The following is a 20,410-nucleotide window of genomic DNA, read 5'->3' as shown; positions in this document are numbered from 1 at the left end:
AACAACTTATCAAATTCAGTTTTATATTTCTTGCTTCTTAATCTATACACTTTATATATTTACCAAAAGTCATCTTTGAGGATCCTTCTGAAAATAGCCTTTGCTTCTTGTTTTCTTTGATAAACATTTCTTTTATTCTTTTAATAAAATACCTGCACTTAGTTGTCAAATTGGCTGTAAAGGAATAATATTATTTTATTAATGAAAAATTAAATTAAATAAACAAGAAATTATGTATGAAAAACTACGTGGATTCTTAATGAGACGAGTGATAGTTGGTACCTACATATTAAAATTGGTCTAATAATAATATAACCGATTGATTAAAAAATACAGCTATAAACTAAACTAAAACTAGAGGACTAGGAGGATTTTTAAAGATCCAGTGGGAAGTGTTTGATTTTTAGGGATAAAAAGTTGCCTATGTCAATTACTAGATGCAAGCTACCTCAGTACCAAATCTCATACAAATCGGCTAAGAGGATGATGGGTTTTATGGAATCCCGTGGGAACTCTTTGATTTTCTGGGATAAAACGTAGCCTATGTTGATCCCCAGAATATAGGCTAACTCTGTACCAAATTTCGTCAATATAGGTTAAACTGTTGGGCTCTGAAAAGGTAGCAGACAGACAGACAGACACACTTTCGCATTTATAATATTAGTATGGAAGTATGGATAAAATCTACTGTATGGACATCAGTACAGTGTTAAAGTAGTGGTTCCGTGGAGACCATAACATCAATATTTGTATTGCATATAAGACTTTAGCCATAATTAAGGCAATGTTAGCAAAGAATAAATAAAATAGTTACTAGACACAGGACAGATAATTTTGTACTAACTCACCACTAATTATTATTATTGTACTTTGAGTGGATACTGTTGAATCTTCTGAATGTTGAATTCTGTTGATCTGAAGTTGGTTGTAAAGCATAATAAAATTGTGATCACTGAAATCATGTTCAGCTGAAAAAAGAATTTTACACAATTTATTCACATGAAATATGGTATGAAAGCACAAAGTAAAAACTATGTTAGGGAATACCTAGTGCTTAATACATCTTTAACATGAAATCAACTTACCTAATGAGCTCAGGAATTCCGTGAAGTATTTTCCTTTTCAGTAAACAAGTAGAGATAACCATGCGTACGTCGGGTTCCCATACCACCCCATACTGTCGAACTGATGTTTATCGAAGTGCTTCTGGCATACGTGTCAGTTCAACAATTGAGCCTTCGGCAAAGCACTGAGTCCTATATTTACAGGAATTAATTGGGATCACCACAATTCCCATAATTTATTAACCTTTGGAGACAACAACAATAAACAATATGGCTTCCCAGCAGTGTTGCCAACCCGAATTTTAGAAAATTGGTAGATTATGTGCCAAATGTTGGTAGAAGTTGGTAGAATGTAAAATGCAAAATTGGTAGATCTACCACCTCAATTTAGAAGATTTTTTAAGATTAAAAATAATTCAAATATATATAAAGTGGTGATATTATGTCAAACTAATTAAAAAAACCGCACGATTTGCACGATAAATCAAAAACTATTATGCATAAAAATAAATAAAAATCTATTTTAGAATGTACAGATAAAGCCCTTTCATAATATGATACCCCACTTGGTATAGTTATTTTACTTACTAGATCTCGTTCAAACCAATTTTCGGTGGAAGTTTGCATGGTAATGTACCTACGTCATAATTTTTTTTAGTTTTATCATTCTCTTATTTTAGAAGTTACAGGGGACACACACACACACACACATTTTACCACTTTGGAAGTGTGTCTCGTGCAAACTATTCAGTTTAGAAAAAAATGATATTAATAGAAACCTCAATATCATTTTTGAAGACCTATGCATAGATACCCACACCACAGGGTTTGATGAAAAAAAAATTTTGGAGTTTCAGTTCTAAGTATGGGGAACCCACAAAATTTATTGTATTTTTTCTATATTTAGTTATGTAAAAATCTTAATGCGGTTCACAGTATATATCTACTTACCAAGATTCAACAGTATAGTTCTTATAGTTTCGGAAAAAAGTGGCTGTGACATATGGACGGACAGACAGACATGACGAATCCATAAGGGTTCCGTTTTTTGCCATTTGGCTACGGAACCCTAAAAATAGGTAGTTTTTAGGTCTAAGTTGGTAGATAGGTAGATTGAAGTGAAAATTGGTAGATCTACCAAAAAGTTGGTAGATATGACATCGCTGCTTCCCAGTATATATACCACAGAGCAAGGTACATACTACTCTCTAACGAGAGAATAGTATGCCACAGAGTCTATGTATATGGCCATCGACTAGAAAAAAGAATATGGCTGCAGCTTGTCGCGATACTAGCGCTTTGCGGCTAAGAAAGAACTAAAGGTGTCACGGGCCTGATATTGTAGGCTTAACGCCTATCTTTTAATAATAATAAATAAGAACGTTGCCTGTTTATGTTAAAAATAAATTATTCTTAGATTTATAAAATTGAGGGTAGGAACTTATTCCAAAATACCAAGATCCCTTAGCGCGCGTTTTGAACTTTGCTGATTTGATTACACAATATCGGACATCCATGATTAGTTAATACTGAGAACCTTTTTGAAACTCGACAATCAGTCGCTACGTAGGTAGCCTATACGTACTAATAATTATTTTAATAAACCTTTCGGGAAAGAAAGAAACACAGTAAAGGAATCGAAACTAATAAAACAGATGGGTACTAATTACAAAAGTTTTATTTTAGTAATAATAGGTATGTAGTAAAAATGACAAACTCAGTCTGATGTAGTAAAGTAAATAATAATAGGTATGTACCTAGGTACAATCTTCCAGGCGATGTTATCATCCCATCATAGATTTCAACTTAAAATAGTTTTACAAATTAATAGTTCTTTGTTAACAAAACACATATTAAGAAATGCATACATATAAATGTTAAAATATGCCTCATTTATAATTCTTTTTTAATTTTTCAAACTTATTTAATTAAGTACTTATTGTAAATCAACAACAGTACCTACCATAATTAAAACGATAATAAATAATTTGTAGTATCTAATTCGTAATAATGCAAATTAATTTTCAAGAATTTGTTAATAAATCAATGATTGAAAGTCAAGAAAGACGCTTGCCGGATAGTGAAAGCGACGCATCGCGTCTTTTTAGGGTTCCGTAACCAAAGGCTAAAAACTTAACCGTATTAATGTCACTCAGTGTCTGTTTCTGAAATGACTTAAAAGTGGAGCAGATATGGCGAGTGACTTCACAGTATGTACGCACTTTAGTAAGAGTAAATACGCAGTATTTATGTCATATATTTCACTAACTAATATAGTAAAATTATACTTTATTTACTTTATACTTTATTATTTAAGAATTAAGTTAAATATAAGTAGTTGTTATGTTTATAAAACACAATGATGCGATAATAATGTAATAATTATATCATAGAAAACAATATTATAGTTAGGCTTTGATTTTAACATTAATATTTTCTTACGATAGTTTTTTTTTACAAATCACTTAATTGTAAGTAATCAAACATTTATTTACAGGCTCCTAACTAAATAGATACAATTTTATTTACAAGATTCAGTAACTATTTTACTAGCTATGAGGCACGAACAGTGAAATAGCACCAAATTGAAAACTCATACCAGTTTAAGATTTTACATCTCACCAAGCAACGTTGATAAAATTCGAGCATCAAAACACTTTAGCGTTAAAATAAAATCTTACCTTACAAATGAAAGGTTGCGTTTCTTATGCTACGACTGTTACAGACGATCACACAGCAATGCACCATAAATGGCTTTCTACACACCTAAGTACAATGCGCAGCTCAACGGGTTTGTAATAATAACAATCTAAGAGGAGCGATAGAGCATAGCACAGCATAGCTCAGTGTTGATTGGTCATCCTAAAGGTTCATTTTACATTGATGATAAAGGGCATGAGACGGGCCCAGAAAAGAAAGGGTCCAGTTTAAGAAATTAGCTCTAGTATCGACTATTCTCACAAATTAGTCGATACTAGAGCTAATTTCTTAAACTGGACCTTTTCAAGTAAAGATTTTTATATAAACCTGTGAGCTTACGTTGTCGTATTAGTTTACAAATTGTGAAAAACCAAATTAAATTTGAATTTCGCGGGCAGGCCCGTCGCTTCCACCTTAATGTGTTTCGACACTTGAATTCTACGAATATTGGTGGGATTCAAAACCTCACACTAAGTACACAAATATAATGGCCCTTTGAAAAATATTTCTTGTCTATGTAGATCAAGTACATAACATATACCACGTTATATATAGGCTGTACTGGGCTGTATCCAGTCAAAGACTCTGCAACATAAAAAGTACTACAACTCAAAATATTAATTATTAAAATTTTATAATAATTTGTTGGGGACCCTGAGATACAGGTTATGCAAACTTACTTCAGCGTTCCCAACATAATTAGTAAAAAACCTATTTTTAAGAACAATAAATCATTTTCATGTCTGAATTCAACAGTTTAGGTATCTTAGCTGCTCTTTAAATACTTGAGTACCTACTGCATATTTATTTGGACTGGGATATATAAAATGTATCACTGAGTCATTTCGCGACTCATTTAACCCGTCGTCGTCGCATCAGTAGGATTCACTCTTCATTATCGTCATCTAAACCTATCACCGGCCCACTATTGAGCACAGGGCTCTACTCAGAATGGTAATGGTGTAAGGCCTACACCATGCACCACTATGGCCTACACTGGCCAGTCGATCACGTGATTCAAGGTCACACACTTAAAGTTTGTAGAAGAGTTGGCATTGTTAGGCGGCACCAGTAGATACCGGTCGTAGCTCCTAAGGCTATCTAGGCTCTTAAGACGTCTTCGATAGTCAAATGTATCGCTCTCTTGACGCTGCGCTTTTACTAAAGCGGAGACGTGTGTTTTAAACCAAACAGATTATTGAGAGATATCGTGATAAAATTATCACGTTTTTTTATTTTTATTTTTTATTCAGACACAAGTTGGCCTTTGACTGCTACCTCACCTGGAGGTAAGTGATGAATGGAAGCGGACTAACCTGGTAGGGGTATGGTAGTTTCATTAAACCCATACCTCTTTGACTAATAATAATAACCTGATTTGTCTATAAAACACGTCACCACTCCACTCCGCTTCAGTAGGAACGCATCCTGAGACAGCTATCAGTATAGGAGCGGTGCGGGAGAAGGCGGCGGCGCGCGCCCGGCTGGTTCAGTCTCCGATTCGTTCGCGTCAGTAGAAGCCGGCGTCGGCGGGGGCGGTCGGTTCGATGCTCGGTAGTGGCGATACGCGCGTCGCCTCCCACCTGACGCCGTGGCCGGGCTGGGCGGCGGGTTGGCGGTGGGTCGGGGGTAGCGACCGCATAAGCTATCTGATGCCGAATTTGATCCGGCCGAGTTTGAACCAGCTGAGCCGGACCCGGTCGCGCTCATTCTGTGTGGAAATAAAAATTATGATCATTTATTTGTATAATGCAAAAATAATTATAAAATACCACAGCGTAAACCGACAGCCATCTTGGATTTTCAATAGACGTTATTTTCGTAATCAGAACCACGAAAACCTTAGAAATGACACTCATATCAATTTATAAAAAAAAAAATAGGCGACTTAGCCCTGTTCGTTTTCTCGTGCCTTGGAGCGCGCCTTAAGCGTCAGCCTCGATTATTATCACTAACATCTGATAATAACTGTAAGAATCGAAATCTCATACTGTTGGTCCAGTTGTATATGGTAGAATCTGCGAACCCACTACAGTTTTATGCCAAGAAAACTTCTACCATTATGTAATTACTAGGTCTACTATAATTTGGTAGTTGTAGACAGTAGCACTCACTCGGAGGAGGGCAGCGAGGCTCGGGCGAGCGGCGGCGGCTTGACCAGCGGGAAGTTGCGCTGCGCGTGGTGCGGGCGGCGCGAGCGGCGCAGGCGGCGCAGCGCGGCCCACGCGGCGCCCACGGCTGCGCCCACGCCCGCCACGGCGCCGCACGCCACCAGTGCGTGCGACTGCCCACCCGGATTCGCACCCACTGACACTACCTGTACAATAGAATAGATATATTTTTACTCAAATAAACTTTTACAAGTACTTTCGAATCATCAACCACTGGTTCGGAATATTCGTAAAAATCGATTCGAAGTGGCCGTCGTACAAAATGTACGTACGCTTGTTTCGTATTTATTAAACTTACTGAATGCAAAAAGACAAATCGCAAGCCTTCTTAACGGTAGTTAGTACATACTTGATCTTTATGCAGAAATTCGCAAAGGGAGGGCGCCTCGTCTGCGCCATCCTCGCAGTGTATGTGGCCGTCGCAGACCAGCAGCGGCGCCAGACATAAGCGTTCGTCGCATCTGAACAATTAAAGATTAGTACAATACTACCACTTTTATAAGTCGCATCGGTAAAATTCGTTTGGGCAGAAAAGCACGAGTTGTGAGCAAGATATCACGAGTGTCTGTCATTCTTATTTTTAAAATCTTAACGTCAAGCTATAAGGTCTATATTTCATTGGAGTACATTCTGTTTTAGTCAACGTTGATTGCGTTGTTGTTTTCTGCGCAAACGAATTTTGTTGGCAAGCGTGCTGCGCTCACCTGAAGGCATCGGGCAGCGGCGCGTGCGCGCAGTAAGTGCCAGTGCTGCAACCACCTAGCACAGCTGCGCACGAGCCGTCTGCGCAGCGCAGGCCTGCGCACGCGTCGCAGCGCGCCTCGTCCGACCCGTCCGGGCAGTCGCGCTGCCCATCGCATCTGTAACAAAAGTTTTGTATCAATTACAAGAAAAACGGTCAAGTGCTAGTCGAACACACGCACGAAGGGTTCCGTACCATCGTACAAGAAATAACACATGTTTTAAAAAAATTCATGGTGGCTATTTTGAAATTTTTATATTTACGTGCCCAGCGCGCCGCCACACGCGCGCCCGCCGTAGCACGGCGTTCGCGGGGCACCTGCACGTGGCATTTCTACTACTCACTTCCATTCCGCGGGGATGCAGTGCACGACGGGCGGGTCAGCAGTGGGCGTGGGTGCGGCGGGCGCGTCGCACAGGAACTGGCCGGAAGCGCACGTGCGGCGCGCGGCGCACTGCAGCCCACAGCCGCACACGCCGCCCGCGCCGCACGCGCCTAGCGCGCTGCCGCACGCGTGCCCGCCGTAGCACGGGTGCTCGCGGGGCACCTGCATTTACAAGTTAGGAATTATTATCAGTCACTCGACACTTACTATGGATCCGATACATTGTCACTAACTATGGGCTTCATAAGAAAGCTCAGAAGACAAAAAAGCAGCTCTAAGTCCTCTGCAAACTTGACGATAAACTGAAATGAACTGAACGGTGTATGGCAAACGTTACTCACCCGATGCACAGGTATGGCAGCCACCAGCCTGGCGAGGTGCGGCAGCGGCGCGGCGGGCGCGTCCCGGCGGTGCAGCGGCAAACGCATGGGCATGCGCTCACTGCCGCATAGGTACAGGGCGCCTCCGAACGCGGCCAGTGCGCCGACCCAGCCGCCCTGCCATACTACACGTCTGCAACAACGACAGGGATAATCATCATCAAGTGCCGTCGAAGGACACTAACCTGGCGCTGTTCTGGTCCACCATCAGCGCGGTCGCGTTGCTAGCTCGCGACCTTCACGCGCGATGTGCCGTCGAAGGACACTAACCTGTTGCTAGGCGAGTCGAGGTCCAGCGCGTGTATCTGGCGCGCGACGGCCCAGTACACCGTCGCGCTGTTTTGTTCGACCGTCAGCGCGGTCACGTTGCTGACTCGCGCGATTTCCACGCGCGAAGTTCCGTCCACGTTCGCACGCATTATCGCGCCAAGGCCCGCGTCGCTCCATATTAGTATCCTACAAGTGAGTTCTCTCTTTAATATTTAATGATCCAAGTGGATATTTATGAATTAAGTAATTATTTGTTGGCATCGGTAAATATTTTGGTTTCATATAGTGATGCGACAGCAAACCAAAGCAAGGCAAGCTATAGGCCGACCGCACTTTGGGTGCGTTTTCGTACATACGTAAATACATACACACATAGACTGCTTCATGCAAATCATAATCCTTACATTTGGCTTTACAGTACTCGGGTAAAAAGCGACATATGCATAAAATAATAATGATTAAACATACCTCTTTGTTTGATGGAAAGCCAAATGTCGCGGCATCATTTTCTCCCCACGCAATATGACACCAATCGAAGAGTTGTTATCGATAGAGGTGATATTGATCGAGTCTGTGTCTAGGCAGGTCCAGTATAGAGCCCGGCCGAGTATGTCTAAGACCATGTGAAATGGACGTGTAAGACCAGTAACGATTGTAGCTGCGTCAGCGACGGCGGATGTGGTCGAATACGAGATGGGTACCCGCCGTATTGAGTGGGATTCGTCATCCATCCAATACAGGTGCCTAGAAGATTTTTTTTACATCAAAATCAAACCTAAATATACCCAATTTCTACTCCGCCAAGTCTAAAGTTGAAATCTATAGGACGCACTTTGAGTTTGCTTAGGCTTAAGTTTCAGTTAAAACGAGACAGATTTATGCCAGCGGTATAACGCTGTTTCGTTTTAACAGTGCCTTAAGTCTGAACAAAGTCAAAGTGCGCTCTATAGATCTCAGCCTAACTGTATTGCGCAGGCATGTGTGAATATGTGGATGTGGTTGCGACAAACTCAAACGTGTAATTAATTACACTATGCAAATGATAATGATACTATGCAAAAATTGTTCATGTACACGGAGGACAGATGCACCCTTTAATATCTTGATTCAGAATATTACCTTTTGAACCAAGGTACCTCCTTCAGAAAATTTATGACTTTTTTTATATATCTTAGATTTTCATCTTCCTTTTAGCAAGCTATGGCAACCTCCAAGTGATTTACTTAGATGCCATAGTTTGCTATGATATAGAAAAATATTTACTTATAATTTGGTAATTTCACCAACGAAACAAATAATTACGATAGTGACAAAATTATCAAAATCGGTTCATTGGTCTCTGAGATAATCGCGAACATACAATCACAACCTCTTTTTTGAAGACAGTTAAAAAGAACAGTAATTCACAGACAGTAGGATACAATAGACGGCCTTATAGCTTAATCCTGATTGCTGTCTCTACCAGAAAACCTGCTTAAATAAATGAATAACAAACTTACTTGTTGATGGGATCGTATTCGATAGCTCGCACGCTTTTCAAGCCTGTCAAAGGTATAAAAGCGTCATTGCATTCGCCATTTGCTGTCAAAATACGACCAACCGCGTTTTTCTGTGCAAAAAATAGGAATTCTTCTGGTTCTGAAAAAAAATGTTTTTTTTTTTTTTTTGTAAACTCAAATAATAGTCAAAAAAGTCTGTCCATTTATAGACCAGTGGACTTTTCTGGAAGAGGCAGTTTGGGTAATTTATGGAATAAGAGTACTTTTGTCCCATTTCAGTGATTTAAGCGAAGCATGACACTATGCGTTTATTTCTTTTCTCGCATCGCATTTGTTTGTAAAAAAAAATGGAAATATAGGCTTAACTTTTTTTTAAATCGTAAAATCATAAAATAAATTAATCTTTTTGTCTTTTTTGTCAGCCCTAGCACAGACTACGGTCTATTTGGGCTGCAAAATTCCAAACACCAGTCTGTTTTTTATCTAGTGCTTTGGTCTATAAAAAATGGTGAAAAATGTTTCTCTTTAAATTAAGTCTATTACAAAATAAATAAAAATAAAAAAATAAAAAAATTGGTGCAATAAATCCTGCTTCGAATAAATCAAATAAAGGGCATGCAAATAAAGGGTATAAATCAATATCAGTCTGTGTATAAAAATCAAAGAACCAATAGGATATCTTTTACACACCTGAACAATATGAGGTTTTCTCTATTCATTAAATAGTATAGATTAGAAATAATTTTTAATCAAATAAACTTTTACAAGTACTTCTGAATGTTCGGAAAGCCTTAAGTCGATAGTGCATTGAACACGCACAACGGTAGTCGATGTTAGACAAGGACAGACAAGTCTGAACAGCCCCAATTGTCTACCTCACACTGGTTGGATAGTGTGTTTCGTGACTCGTCCCCCATGGCATACTTCAACAAAGCATAGTTGCCAAGGATACATTTCTGGATTACTCACCAGAACAAGTAAGGTTGTCTCTATTGAGGCGATAGTGTGTGGGGCACGCACAGCGGTAGTCGTTGTTAGGCAAGGGCAGACACAAGTGTGAACAGCCCCCGTTGTCCACCCCACACTGGTTAGACAGTGTGTCTCGTCCCCGATGGTACACTTTCAGGTCAGAGATATAGTCCAGTTGGTTGTGAATCGTTTTGCGGTTCGTGCCGTCAGTTTTCTTCGATGCTTCTATAAGGCCTATAGAACATGAGAATTTGTTTCATATTAGACGAAAGCAGATTACGATGTGTATATTTAAGAGCCATCAAGTGTTTTAAAAACTCTTACCAGTATTCCAATCGCCCCAAAACACTCGATCTCCATACAAAGCCAGCGCGTACGGCATCGGTATATTGTCGGCCAACACTTTCCTTCCCGTACCGTTTAAGAAGGCAAACTCTATGACAGGCGGGTCTAAAGCTGCCCAGTATATGGTGCGCTTGTCATAGTCTACGGCCAGTGCGTGGACGCGGCCAACTTGCTCGAATAAGATCGTAGGGGAACCCCCGTCCATAGTGGCCCGTTTAATGCTCTTTGACCCAAGTTCCGACCAGTACATGTAGCTGAAATAGGAAAAAGATATTCATTTCACATGTCCCGAATAACTTAGCTTCCAGTAGACGGCTTACGAGTTCAAATGGTTAACGTCACTGGACACTACATTTGTATGAAAAATTGCTTTCAACTATCAACAACACAACATTTTCCGTTTCATTCTTTTTACAATTTTTATAAATTAGGATAGGATAGCTGAAAGTTAAAAATGAATGACGTTTTATTATGCGGGAATAGAAAATATTAAAAAAAAATCCAGACATGCATAAAGAAAATGCATTCTTAATTATTATTTGTCAGCGTAAAATATTTACAAAAAAGTTTAGAAATTTCTTTGGTTTACTATCGTAAAATATTACATATGTATAGTACGGCGACAGGTCGAGATGGCAATCGGGGTATGAGACGGGGGGGACGCTCCGCACACCCGCACGTTACCCGACCTATCCCGTACCGGGTTAGCGTGGGGGCTGTGCGGGTGTGCGGGGCGTCCCCAACCCGATTGCCATCTCAACCTACTATAGTTATTACTATAGCTAGTACTATAGCTATATTTATAAATGTTCGAAGTTAGGAATACTTTTAAATGACAAAGCCATAACCAGTTGTTTTCTACATTTGCCATGAGTAGGTAGTTGTTCTTAATTACGTACACATGACTATATTATATTCATCCGTGACTTTATAAATATTTACCCTTTTCTTGGGTCCAAGACAATGCTCTTAGGTTTCTTCAGCCCCTGCCATATCAGCGTGCGTCGGCTAGACCCGTCGAGACGAGCAACCTCGATCCGTTGTGACGCCGTGTCCGTCCAGTAAATGTTCTGACCCGACCAATCTATTGCTAAACCTAGAATAAAAGAAACATGGTAAAAAGGTGTTTATAAAACAGTAAATAACTGTTTCTTTTTTCGCTAATTCTTTATTTTTAATTAATTATTTGCAGATTTTGAACAAGTTATTAAAAAAAATCAAAAACCCCCACTGCAGTTAACACTGCATCTTTTTCAGCCAGTCAGCCCGCACATAGGAATTTTATGTACTCAGTGATTCGCGCCATCAAGACGAATTTTAATGACGTATCATTTATCAAATTATCTATATGAGCGGATATAGGAACGGACATACAGGTGAAACGCTTAACCCTGCTTTTGGGTTTCGCCGCAGTCGGGTAAAAATGAGTCAGATGGGAATGCCAAAGTTAGGGATAATCTTTCAGGCAAGTTCAAATTACATAGTATTACACAATATACATAGTTCAGAGCTTACCTTCAACCAGTCCCATCCACTCAAGTATTTTCTCTATATCGGATCCATTTATGGAACATCGGTTTATCGTTTTCGTTTTGCTGTCAGACCAATAGATTTTTGAGCCCGATACATGAACAGCTAAAGCACTGTGAAATATAAAAATAAAACATTAAATCTATTAGAACTTAGAGGTATTCTTCTGTCCAAAATAGATAGTTTTAGTTCAAACAGCAACAATCTATATGACATTGATTTGAAATTTGAATTTGAAGCGAGCAATTTCCAAACGTAGGTATAATGGTTTATTGAACTCATATAGGGGCCGGCAAACAACTTGAACATTGACGCGAATGGTTGGTACACCCGATTGGTTGTTCAGTTGGCACGGATGCACGCCATTGGTTAATAAGTTAACCCTTACTTCCTGGATTCGCCAACTTTTTCCCCTACAGTACCGCTTAGTGTTCAAGTTGTTTTCCGGGCACTACACTGGAAATACACCTAATAATTTTGGGTTCATTTAAGCAATAACTTCAATACTAAGATCGCCTCGTCGATTTACAATTCCAAAAGTTGAAGTTATGAAATCAGAATAAGTTATGGTGTTTGGATCACAACTCTGCTTACCTAACTTCCTTCAACTCTTTGATAGGTAGAACAGCGTCGTTGTTTTCATTCTCAATACTGATTCGTCCAATGACGTTCTTCCTGCTGTATATTAGAAACGCTTCAGGTTCAATGCACGTTTTGCGATCTTTGCTTAGTTCCAAGCCTGAATTGGAGAAAATATTGAAAGAAATGAAAGGTAGTCAAAGTATATTTTTAGTGTTTAAACTAACGTGAGTGATTTCCATTATATTACCATTCTATGCTAGGATATTACCATCATAATGATAGGATGGATTCAAAACTAGTCGGGCTTATGTCGACTGACTACGTGGGATCATCTATATTTACAAAATAAACTAACAAATAAGGAAAATAATTCGATAAAAATACGTTTCGAAGTTGTCGTCATACAAAATGTACGCTACGTACGCTAGTGCACTAATTTGGCTCGTATTTTTACGGATCCATCAAATACAAATCGAATGAGTGCACGAACGTATATACATTTTATATGTCGGCCACTTCGAATCGTATTTTTACGAAAATGAATACGAACAAACGCTCTATTGGCTTATTATCCAGAAAAACCACTACTACTTCCTTTTGAGGGTTCAGTACTTGAAGGGTGCCAACGGAACCCTCCTTTATTAACCCTCCGCCGTCCATCCGTCCGTGTTTGTCAGCGAGCTGTATCTCGTGAACCATATAGAGAGACGAAATTTTCATAGAATGTATAGTTCTATTGACGATTTAACCAGCGCAAGATCGTGGTGTGTGGAAGTCCCAACAAGAGACCTCTATGTCCAGCAGTGGACATCTATCGGTTGATAATGTTGATGACTCACCTAATGGACAGCTGCACACATAGTCCTTTGGTCGGTTGAAGCAGAGATGCGAACAGCCCCCGTTATTGTCAGCGCAAGGCGTGTGGCCCAATGGCTCTCCGATACGAAATGCTTTTACACCCATCATGTTTGCCATCTGTTCCACTACTGCTTGCCTTTCTAAACCTAAAAAATGTATACAAAAAGTAATGTAGACTTAAAGGTCAGATTTTGTATTTTTAAATACATACCCGCAATTTTTGATATGTATTTAAAAATTAAAAATTATTCAGAACTAGCCGATGCCCGCGACTTCGCCCGCGTGGATTTAGAATTCCGAAATCCCGTGGGAACTCTTTGATTTTCCGGGATAAAAAGTAGCCTATGTGCTAATCCAGGATATTATCTATCTCCATTCCAAATTTCAGCCAAATCCGTCCAGTAGTTTTTGCGTGAAGGAGTAACAAACATACACACACACACACACACACACACACACACACACACACACACACACACACACACACACACACACACACACACACACATACACACTTTCGCCTTTATAATATTAGTGTGATTAGTGTGATTTCCTTAAGTGTAGGTAAAACAAAATCATAAAAAAATATTTTAGAGATTATTTACAAAACACAATTAGCGACATTAGCGGGCTATTATTTTAGTTTTGCTAATTTTACAAAATACTAAATAATGATGAAGCATTGTGTGAATTGGACCACCTCATATACTAGCCAGATTTTCCTCTAACTTTATGTACCTGTATCTTTATTTATTCGGTCCAAGGTCCGTCGTTGCATATCCGTCCAGTACAAATGCTGACCGAGCAGTGTAAGCCCGAAGATGTGTAAAATATCGCTGCTGTGTAGCTCCCGTCGAGCTGATCCGTCCATGTTGCACACCTAGTGCAGTAAAGGCGGAAATATACTATTTTTTATTCACTATAGGCAAGTTCTTGACCACAATCACACCTGATGGAAAGTGATGACGCCTAAGATGGGATTATGATTATAATGCAGATTTTTAAGACTAGGCGCTTATGGTGGAACATAATTTACATCTAGATTATATGCATTGACCTCTAATATTATCTCTCTAGATTATATGGAATACCTCAATCTTATGCGTTCTTGCGTCACCCCAGTACAGCATATTATTGGTTGTATCCAAAGCAATCCCATTAGGCCAAGTGAGCTTTTCCGAGACCAGCAGTATCCGATCGGTTCCGTCCAGGTTGGCCCGCTCGATCTTGGGTTTCTTCTCGTTCCAATCCGACCAGAACATCCAACCCGCTGTTGGGTGAAGGGCTATAGCACGCGGGTAGTATAGGTCGTCGTGGATTATGATCTATAATTTTGAAAAAATCATAAGTGCGTTCATATAAGTTAAATACATATACATAGACTTCTAAAATCATAACCCTTCCTTTTGGCTTTGCCGCAGTCGGGTAAAAGATCTGGAGAGTGACATAGGCTACCTCTAACTTTCGTGTGTTATGTGCATTTTAAGCAATTAAATATAACTCGCTTTAACGGTGAAGGAAAACATCGTGAGGAAACCTGCATACCTGAGAAGTGTATAATGTCTTCAAAGGTGTGTGAGCAACCTTTGGTAGTTAGCTAGCGATACGTTGATGATGATGATGGTGACTATAAACATTTCCTCACCTTCCTCGCACTGCCATCCAGCCTAGCAACGGTGATAGTGTCAGAGACAGGGTCGGTCCAGTATATGTTTCTCGCGAGGGGGTCTATTGCTATGCTGTCGGGCACTCCGTTGCTATGGATGACTACAGACTGCTCGCTGCCATCCAAACGCGCACGGGATATGGTTTTGGACTGAAAAAACAAACAACTGTTTAGAACAGTGAAATTCGAGTATCAAATTAACAAAGTTAAATTGCCTCTATTCCTCTGCTTTATATTATTTTGACCGCAATGGTTGGTTATATAATACACAATCTCTAAACTGAAATAATAGATCTAAATATATTGCTATCCTTGTCATAATATTCCGTGCCGAAAAGGATAACACTAGATTTAGACTTGTCAATTTGTTTTATTTTAGAGATTCTGTACAATGGAATTAGCCAAATTATCCTAACATCCTTAGTCATCCTTTCTCATTAAACTTAAGGGCATTCTAATAAGCCCAAACACAAAATTGGTACTTTAGATTTTAGACAATAGTAAAGTGCCTCCAGCTCCATCATCAGAACTTGAAGATTGACTCCTTACCAGTTCACTTTTACCAAACACGATAAATACCAAACAACCAATAATAATCTGCCTTATAAACCTAAGTAGATAAAAACTAAAGGCCTAAGAAGAAGCCCACACTAAACTCAGATGTAAATAAAACAACTACATATTATCAAAATTGATTGTCAGAAAACTGTCTGTCCCACTTACTCAGCGAATATTTGAAACGTACATCCGTCCGGCAACACTTTGATTGTCTGTTTCGTTACTTTGGGTATTAATACAAAACATATACGAGTATAAGCAAAGTGCTTTCAGTCGCGTGTTCGAATTAGACTCACAAGGGCCAGAACCCAGAGTGTAAAGATGAAACTGTTTGACTCGCACTTATAATTGACAAGTGCGAGTCGAACTCGTACATAAAGTGTTCTGTACTATTGTACAAGAAATAACACTTTTTTTTTAATTTTTAATATTCCGTGAAAATTTCAACCGTCTATCTATTATGGTTCATGAGTTACAGCCCACTGACAGACTGACGGAGGGACGGAAGACAGCGGAGGTTTAGTAATAAGGTCTCCTTGGCGCTTTTCGGGTACAAAACCCTAAAAAAGCTTCAGATTTTTTGACACCTGATATGCGGTTGGCATAAAAAACCTTACCTGACTGTCAGCCCAATAGACGTATTCGCTTTTGGGATCAAAGTCCACAGTCAGAGCTCTCTTCAAGTCCTTCAAGGGCAGTGTATAGGGAGTGAAGTCAGGGGAGTCTAGCGATATCTTGGATATGACGGATCTCTGAGCCACTAGCAGCATAGACTGTGGCGAGTTGTAGCATGTTGTGTTGCTGCCTTCTTTTAGTTTAACGCCGGTTGGACAGGCGCAAACATATCCTGAAAACATGGTATAGTTCGAAAATTTAAGTCAAAGCATAGAAAATTATTTTAAAATTTAAAGACAAAATTTAAATAAGTATAACCCAATAGAGCAGTATATGTTATAATATTAATTTTTGGCCCAACCTGGGAATCGAACCCAGGGCCTCGTCATTTGCAGTCAAACATGCTGATCACTGGTCTAGTGGTCAGCATGTTTGACTATCATATATATGACTATTACATCAACATATTTGACAACAAGCACTAATTGAAGCTCCAAGATTTTGGTTCAACAGTTGGACCAGCTAGGTAATTTTTTTATGGTAATTAAGTAGTGGTGCATAACTACAAACCTGGTGAAGTAGGTGCCAACAGACACAAGTGTGAGCACCCCTCGTTATCTTTGCACGGATAATCCCCAGTAGGCATCACTTGTCTGCTTCTGTCATAGACTTTAATGTCCACTGGCACTGGGTCAGATTTGATCAGCTCTTTTATACCACCATTGGTTGATATATCCCAAGTGTATATTCCCCTATTGGGAGAAGTATTCACTTAAATAGTTAAATTTATAGTGATAATATTTCAAGTTAAAACTTCTTTAGGTGCGACTTGCGGGATTTCTTGAGAGTAGTGTCTGACTGCACAAAAGCGGGGGTCATACTGTGTTGTCGGCTGGCCAACATTGAATGAATTTCTTAGGGTTATCTTACTAATATTATAAAGGCGAAAGTTTGTGTGTATGTGTATGTTACTCCTTCACGCAAAAACGACTAGACGGATTTGGCTGAAATTCGGAATGGAGATAGATAATATCTTGGATTAGCACATAGGCTACTTTTTATCCCGGAAAATCAAAGAGTTCTCACGGGATTTTGAAAACCTAAATCCACGCGGGCGAAGTCGCGAGCATCGGCTAGTTAAACCTAAGCTAGCCAAAGTTTGTGGTATAACCGATTACGATTAATAGGCCATACCACTTGGCCTCAGCCTCAGCCGGTCATCAACCTTCAGTCAGACACCACTTTTTAGAAATTCATGCATCAGTCCGATGGCATATATTTTAAGCGTCTCTACTCTTAAAATTGCATGAATGAAGTATGGTTTGTTGACCTATCATAAAAAAGAAAGATAAAAGTAAAATATCAACAAAAACAGTACACTTGGCGGCCTTATTGCTTTAAAGCATACTCTGCCATGCCAGGCAACCAAGTTACAGTGGATATAATGACTAGTGAGATAGGGTTAAAAGGTGTAAATAAGTTAACAAAATTGGCATAACATGCAATGATAGCAGAAAACCATCTTACCATGTCTTCCAATCAGTCCAATATAGCTTTTCATTAAAATATGCCAAGGCATATGGATATTTTAAGCCTTCTTTTATTATTTTATTTCGATTATTACCATTGAAGTCAATCATATCTACAAACTGTAGTTTGGCATCAACCCAGTATATTAAATTGTTGTTATAGTCTACGGTAATTCCGTTTGGCCAGAATATATTGTCTTTAACAATAACTTTGCGGGTTGCTGGGTCACCGTTCATACCAGCTCTTTCGATTTTGGGTATTTCACCCCAGTCTGTCCAAAACATTAATCTGCAAACAAAGTTAAGATATATAATTATACATATGTTATAAAAATCGGTCAAGTGCGAGTTGGACTCGCACACGAAGGGTTCCGTACCATTGTACAAGTAATGACACCTTTTTTTGTCATGTAACCAAAAATTTATGGTTTCAGGATTTTTTACCTTTGTGTAATTGGACATGGCCTTTCACAATTCTAGACCAGTAGAAAGTATCTTATAGGATATTATACACTTGACAGACAAAAGTGATTCTATAAGGGTTCCTTTTTTCTCTGGAGATATGGATCCCCAAAAAAATAAGCTTACCCCTCCTTAGGAACAAGAGCGATAGCCCTTGCTAGGTCCACTTCTGTCCAAAATAAAACTTTTCTATACTTTTGCTCTATACTAATTACTTCTATTCTATTTGTTTCTCCATCTGTCCAGTAAATTTTGTCTGTGTACCAATCTATTGCTATACCGGTGGGTGTGATTATGCCATCTGATACTATTCTCATCTGTAACAATAAAATTTCAAATAATCACCAGCCATTTTGTATTCTAATATTATGAAGAGGTACTATTTGTAAATTTGGATGTAGGGGATAATCTCCAGATCTAACAATTTGATTCTGACAATTCGTTCACTGATATTATTGATGATTCGTTCACTGAATAGCTACATTATCCCCTTCTGGAGTGAGCTGGGTGGCTGGAGCAAAGGCTTTGGGGGGAGGGTCAATGCACACACAAAAGACGGAAAAATTTAAGTATGAAAACATTTAAATGCGGAAACCAGCCCAGAGTGAAGAAATATACCAAATGCTACCATGCGTAAGTTTGAGCTGTTTATTGGTATATTGAACTTGTTGATTGGTTAAGAATGACTATGAGGATTGTAGAGGACTGCACATAGGATGTTTTCCATACTCTGTTATGATTTTAGAGAAAACATCAGATTGACAGATTTATGAGTAAACAATCATAAAGAAAATTTACTCAGAATTGGGCTAAGTGAACTATTCAAGAGTTGTCACCAAAACAAGATTTTGGATGAATGAGTCCATTTATATGTACCTTTTCTCCAGAATGTGTGCCATTATACTCCATACATTGTATCAATTCCGCAGTCTGATCCGACCAGCATATTAAATTATTTTTGCACAGGAAGTCAACAGCCGATCCCTGTTCTAAATCTTTGATTATTGCGTTAATTTTGCCCAATTTAGATGTATTTGCCACTCGAATGTCAGACGCCGTCGAATATAATAACACTGGATTACTTGTGCTGGAGTAGTAGCCTGATAAACAAACAGATTGGCGTTTAATAAAAAGAAATATAATTCACTCACACACTTGATTGTAATAAATACAAACCTTTTAACTGCAAAAACATCAACAAACAAAACACATGCATAACATTTTGTATTATTTTGTCAGCTTGAACTATTCTTCGGCGCTTCGTCATAATGAAAACAAATGAATCTAAGCGCTAACCACCTCATGGGTCTAAAGTACGTATTTATTACACTTAAATTTATAAGGCACGGGAAGGAATGAATATTAAATTAAATGTACACTCATTTTATTCTATCTTAAAGTACATGGCATGTATATTTTAGTTAGGAAATTCAGAAAATTCAACGAATTTTTTATAGGTACAGAAATAGAGAATCAACAACAATGCAACAAAGTACTTTTTTTTTTTTTAAATTTATTTTACGGCCCTGGAACAAAGTTCTTAGCCCACCACAGGGCACAGACTAAAATATGCTAAAATGATTCTTGGCATGGATAACTGGTCTGTGGCTAAAATAGTGACTACTGAACACAGAATACATAAACAGAACCGCACAGAATAGTAGAAACGGGTAAGTTTGATATCATAATAACGATGGTTTTTCGGATGTAAAAGGGAACGTCATTCAAGTCATTTCAAGTGCAGTGACCCTGACGCCCCTTTTGGTCAGGCATCAGTGTCACTGCACCCACTGCGTTCCAGTGAAGTAGTTCCTTACATTTCTAACTAAACCAATAATATTCTAATGTGCGGCTCTGTTGCGGCACATGTTGCGGCATCACTGACGCGTTGCCATGGACGCCACAAATATTCTATTAGAAACTCAGATCTATCTATAGAAAGTCCACATGCTTAAATATTTTACATGATTTTAAATTCTTTTTACATCTCATCTTTTGTAATACGCCCATTATTTCCATTGAACTGTAAGACTTTACAATGCTTGTTAACTTTCTGAAGTTACCCATCACCACTGTTAAATCATT

At 38.9% G+C, this 20,410-nt stretch overlaps 1 protein-coding gene and 1 long non-coding RNA gene across 2 annotated transcripts; both read right to left on the bottom strand.

The window, feature by feature from the left end:
- Window positions 1-161: 161 nt before the first annotated feature.
- LOC123866188 lies at window positions 162-1,190 on the bottom strand. Its single transcript, XR_006796153.1, has 3 exons — window positions 1,086-1,190; window positions 849-968; window positions 162-174 (listed from the first exon to the last, which is right to left on the bottom strand). It is a non-coding gene; the product is annotated as an uncharacterized LOC123866188 (long non-coding RNA).
- Window positions 1,191-5,139: 3,949 nt separating this feature from the next.
- LOC123866177 (low-density lipoprotein receptor-related protein 6) lies at window positions 5,140-19,832 on the bottom strand. The gene is made up of 24 exons (XM_045907572.1): window positions 19,502-19,832; window positions 19,202-19,425; window positions 18,452-18,642; window positions 17,862-18,152; window positions 16,905-17,086; window positions 16,337-16,566; window positions 15,141-15,311; window positions 14,587-14,820; window positions 14,234-14,375; window positions 13,477-13,641; window positions 12,650-12,794; window positions 12,041-12,168; window positions 11,468-11,621; window positions 10,505-10,779; window positions 10,181-10,414; window positions 9,212-9,350; window positions 8,181-8,456; window positions 7,713-7,898; window positions 7,404-7,575; window positions 7,022-7,224; window positions 6,640-6,795; window positions 6,285-6,396; window positions 5,879-6,081; window positions 5,140-5,475 (listed from the first exon to the last, which is right to left on the bottom strand). The coding sequence occupies exons 1-24, from the start codon at window positions 19,590-19,592 to the stop codon at window positions 5,205-5,207; spliced, it is 4,575 nt and encodes a 1,524-aa protein (XP_045763528.1). The 5' UTR covers window positions 19,593-19,832; the 3' UTR covers window positions 5,140-5,204.
- Between the last annotated feature and the right edge of the window lie 578 nt (window positions 19,833-20,410).

This window comes from Maniola jurtina, chromosome 6 (genome assembly GCF_905333055.1).
Source record: "Maniola jurtina chromosome 6, ilManJurt1.1, whole genome shotgun sequence".
NCBI classification, from domain to species: Eukaryota; Metazoa; Arthropoda; class Insecta; order Lepidoptera; family Nymphalidae; genus Maniola; species Maniola jurtina.
The sequence above is the reverse complement of the archived record's forward strand: the minus strand, read 5'-3'. Positions and strand labels throughout refer to the sequence as shown.

Bases quoted from the DNA above. Each gene is read 5' to 3' on its own strand.
- LOC123866177 (XM_045907572.1), bottom strand. From the start codon at position 19,592: ATGACGAAGCGCCGAAGAATAGTTCAAGCTGACAAAATAATACAAAAT. The intron at 14,821-15,140 runs GTGAGGAAATGT...TCAAAATTATAG, and splicing joins TGGATGGCAGTGCGAGGAAG to ATCATAATCCACGACGACCT. The intron at 6,796-7,021 runs GTGAGTAGTAGA...CTTTTGTTACAG, and splicing joins TGCATCCCCGCGGAATGGAA to ATGCGATGGGCAGCGCGACT.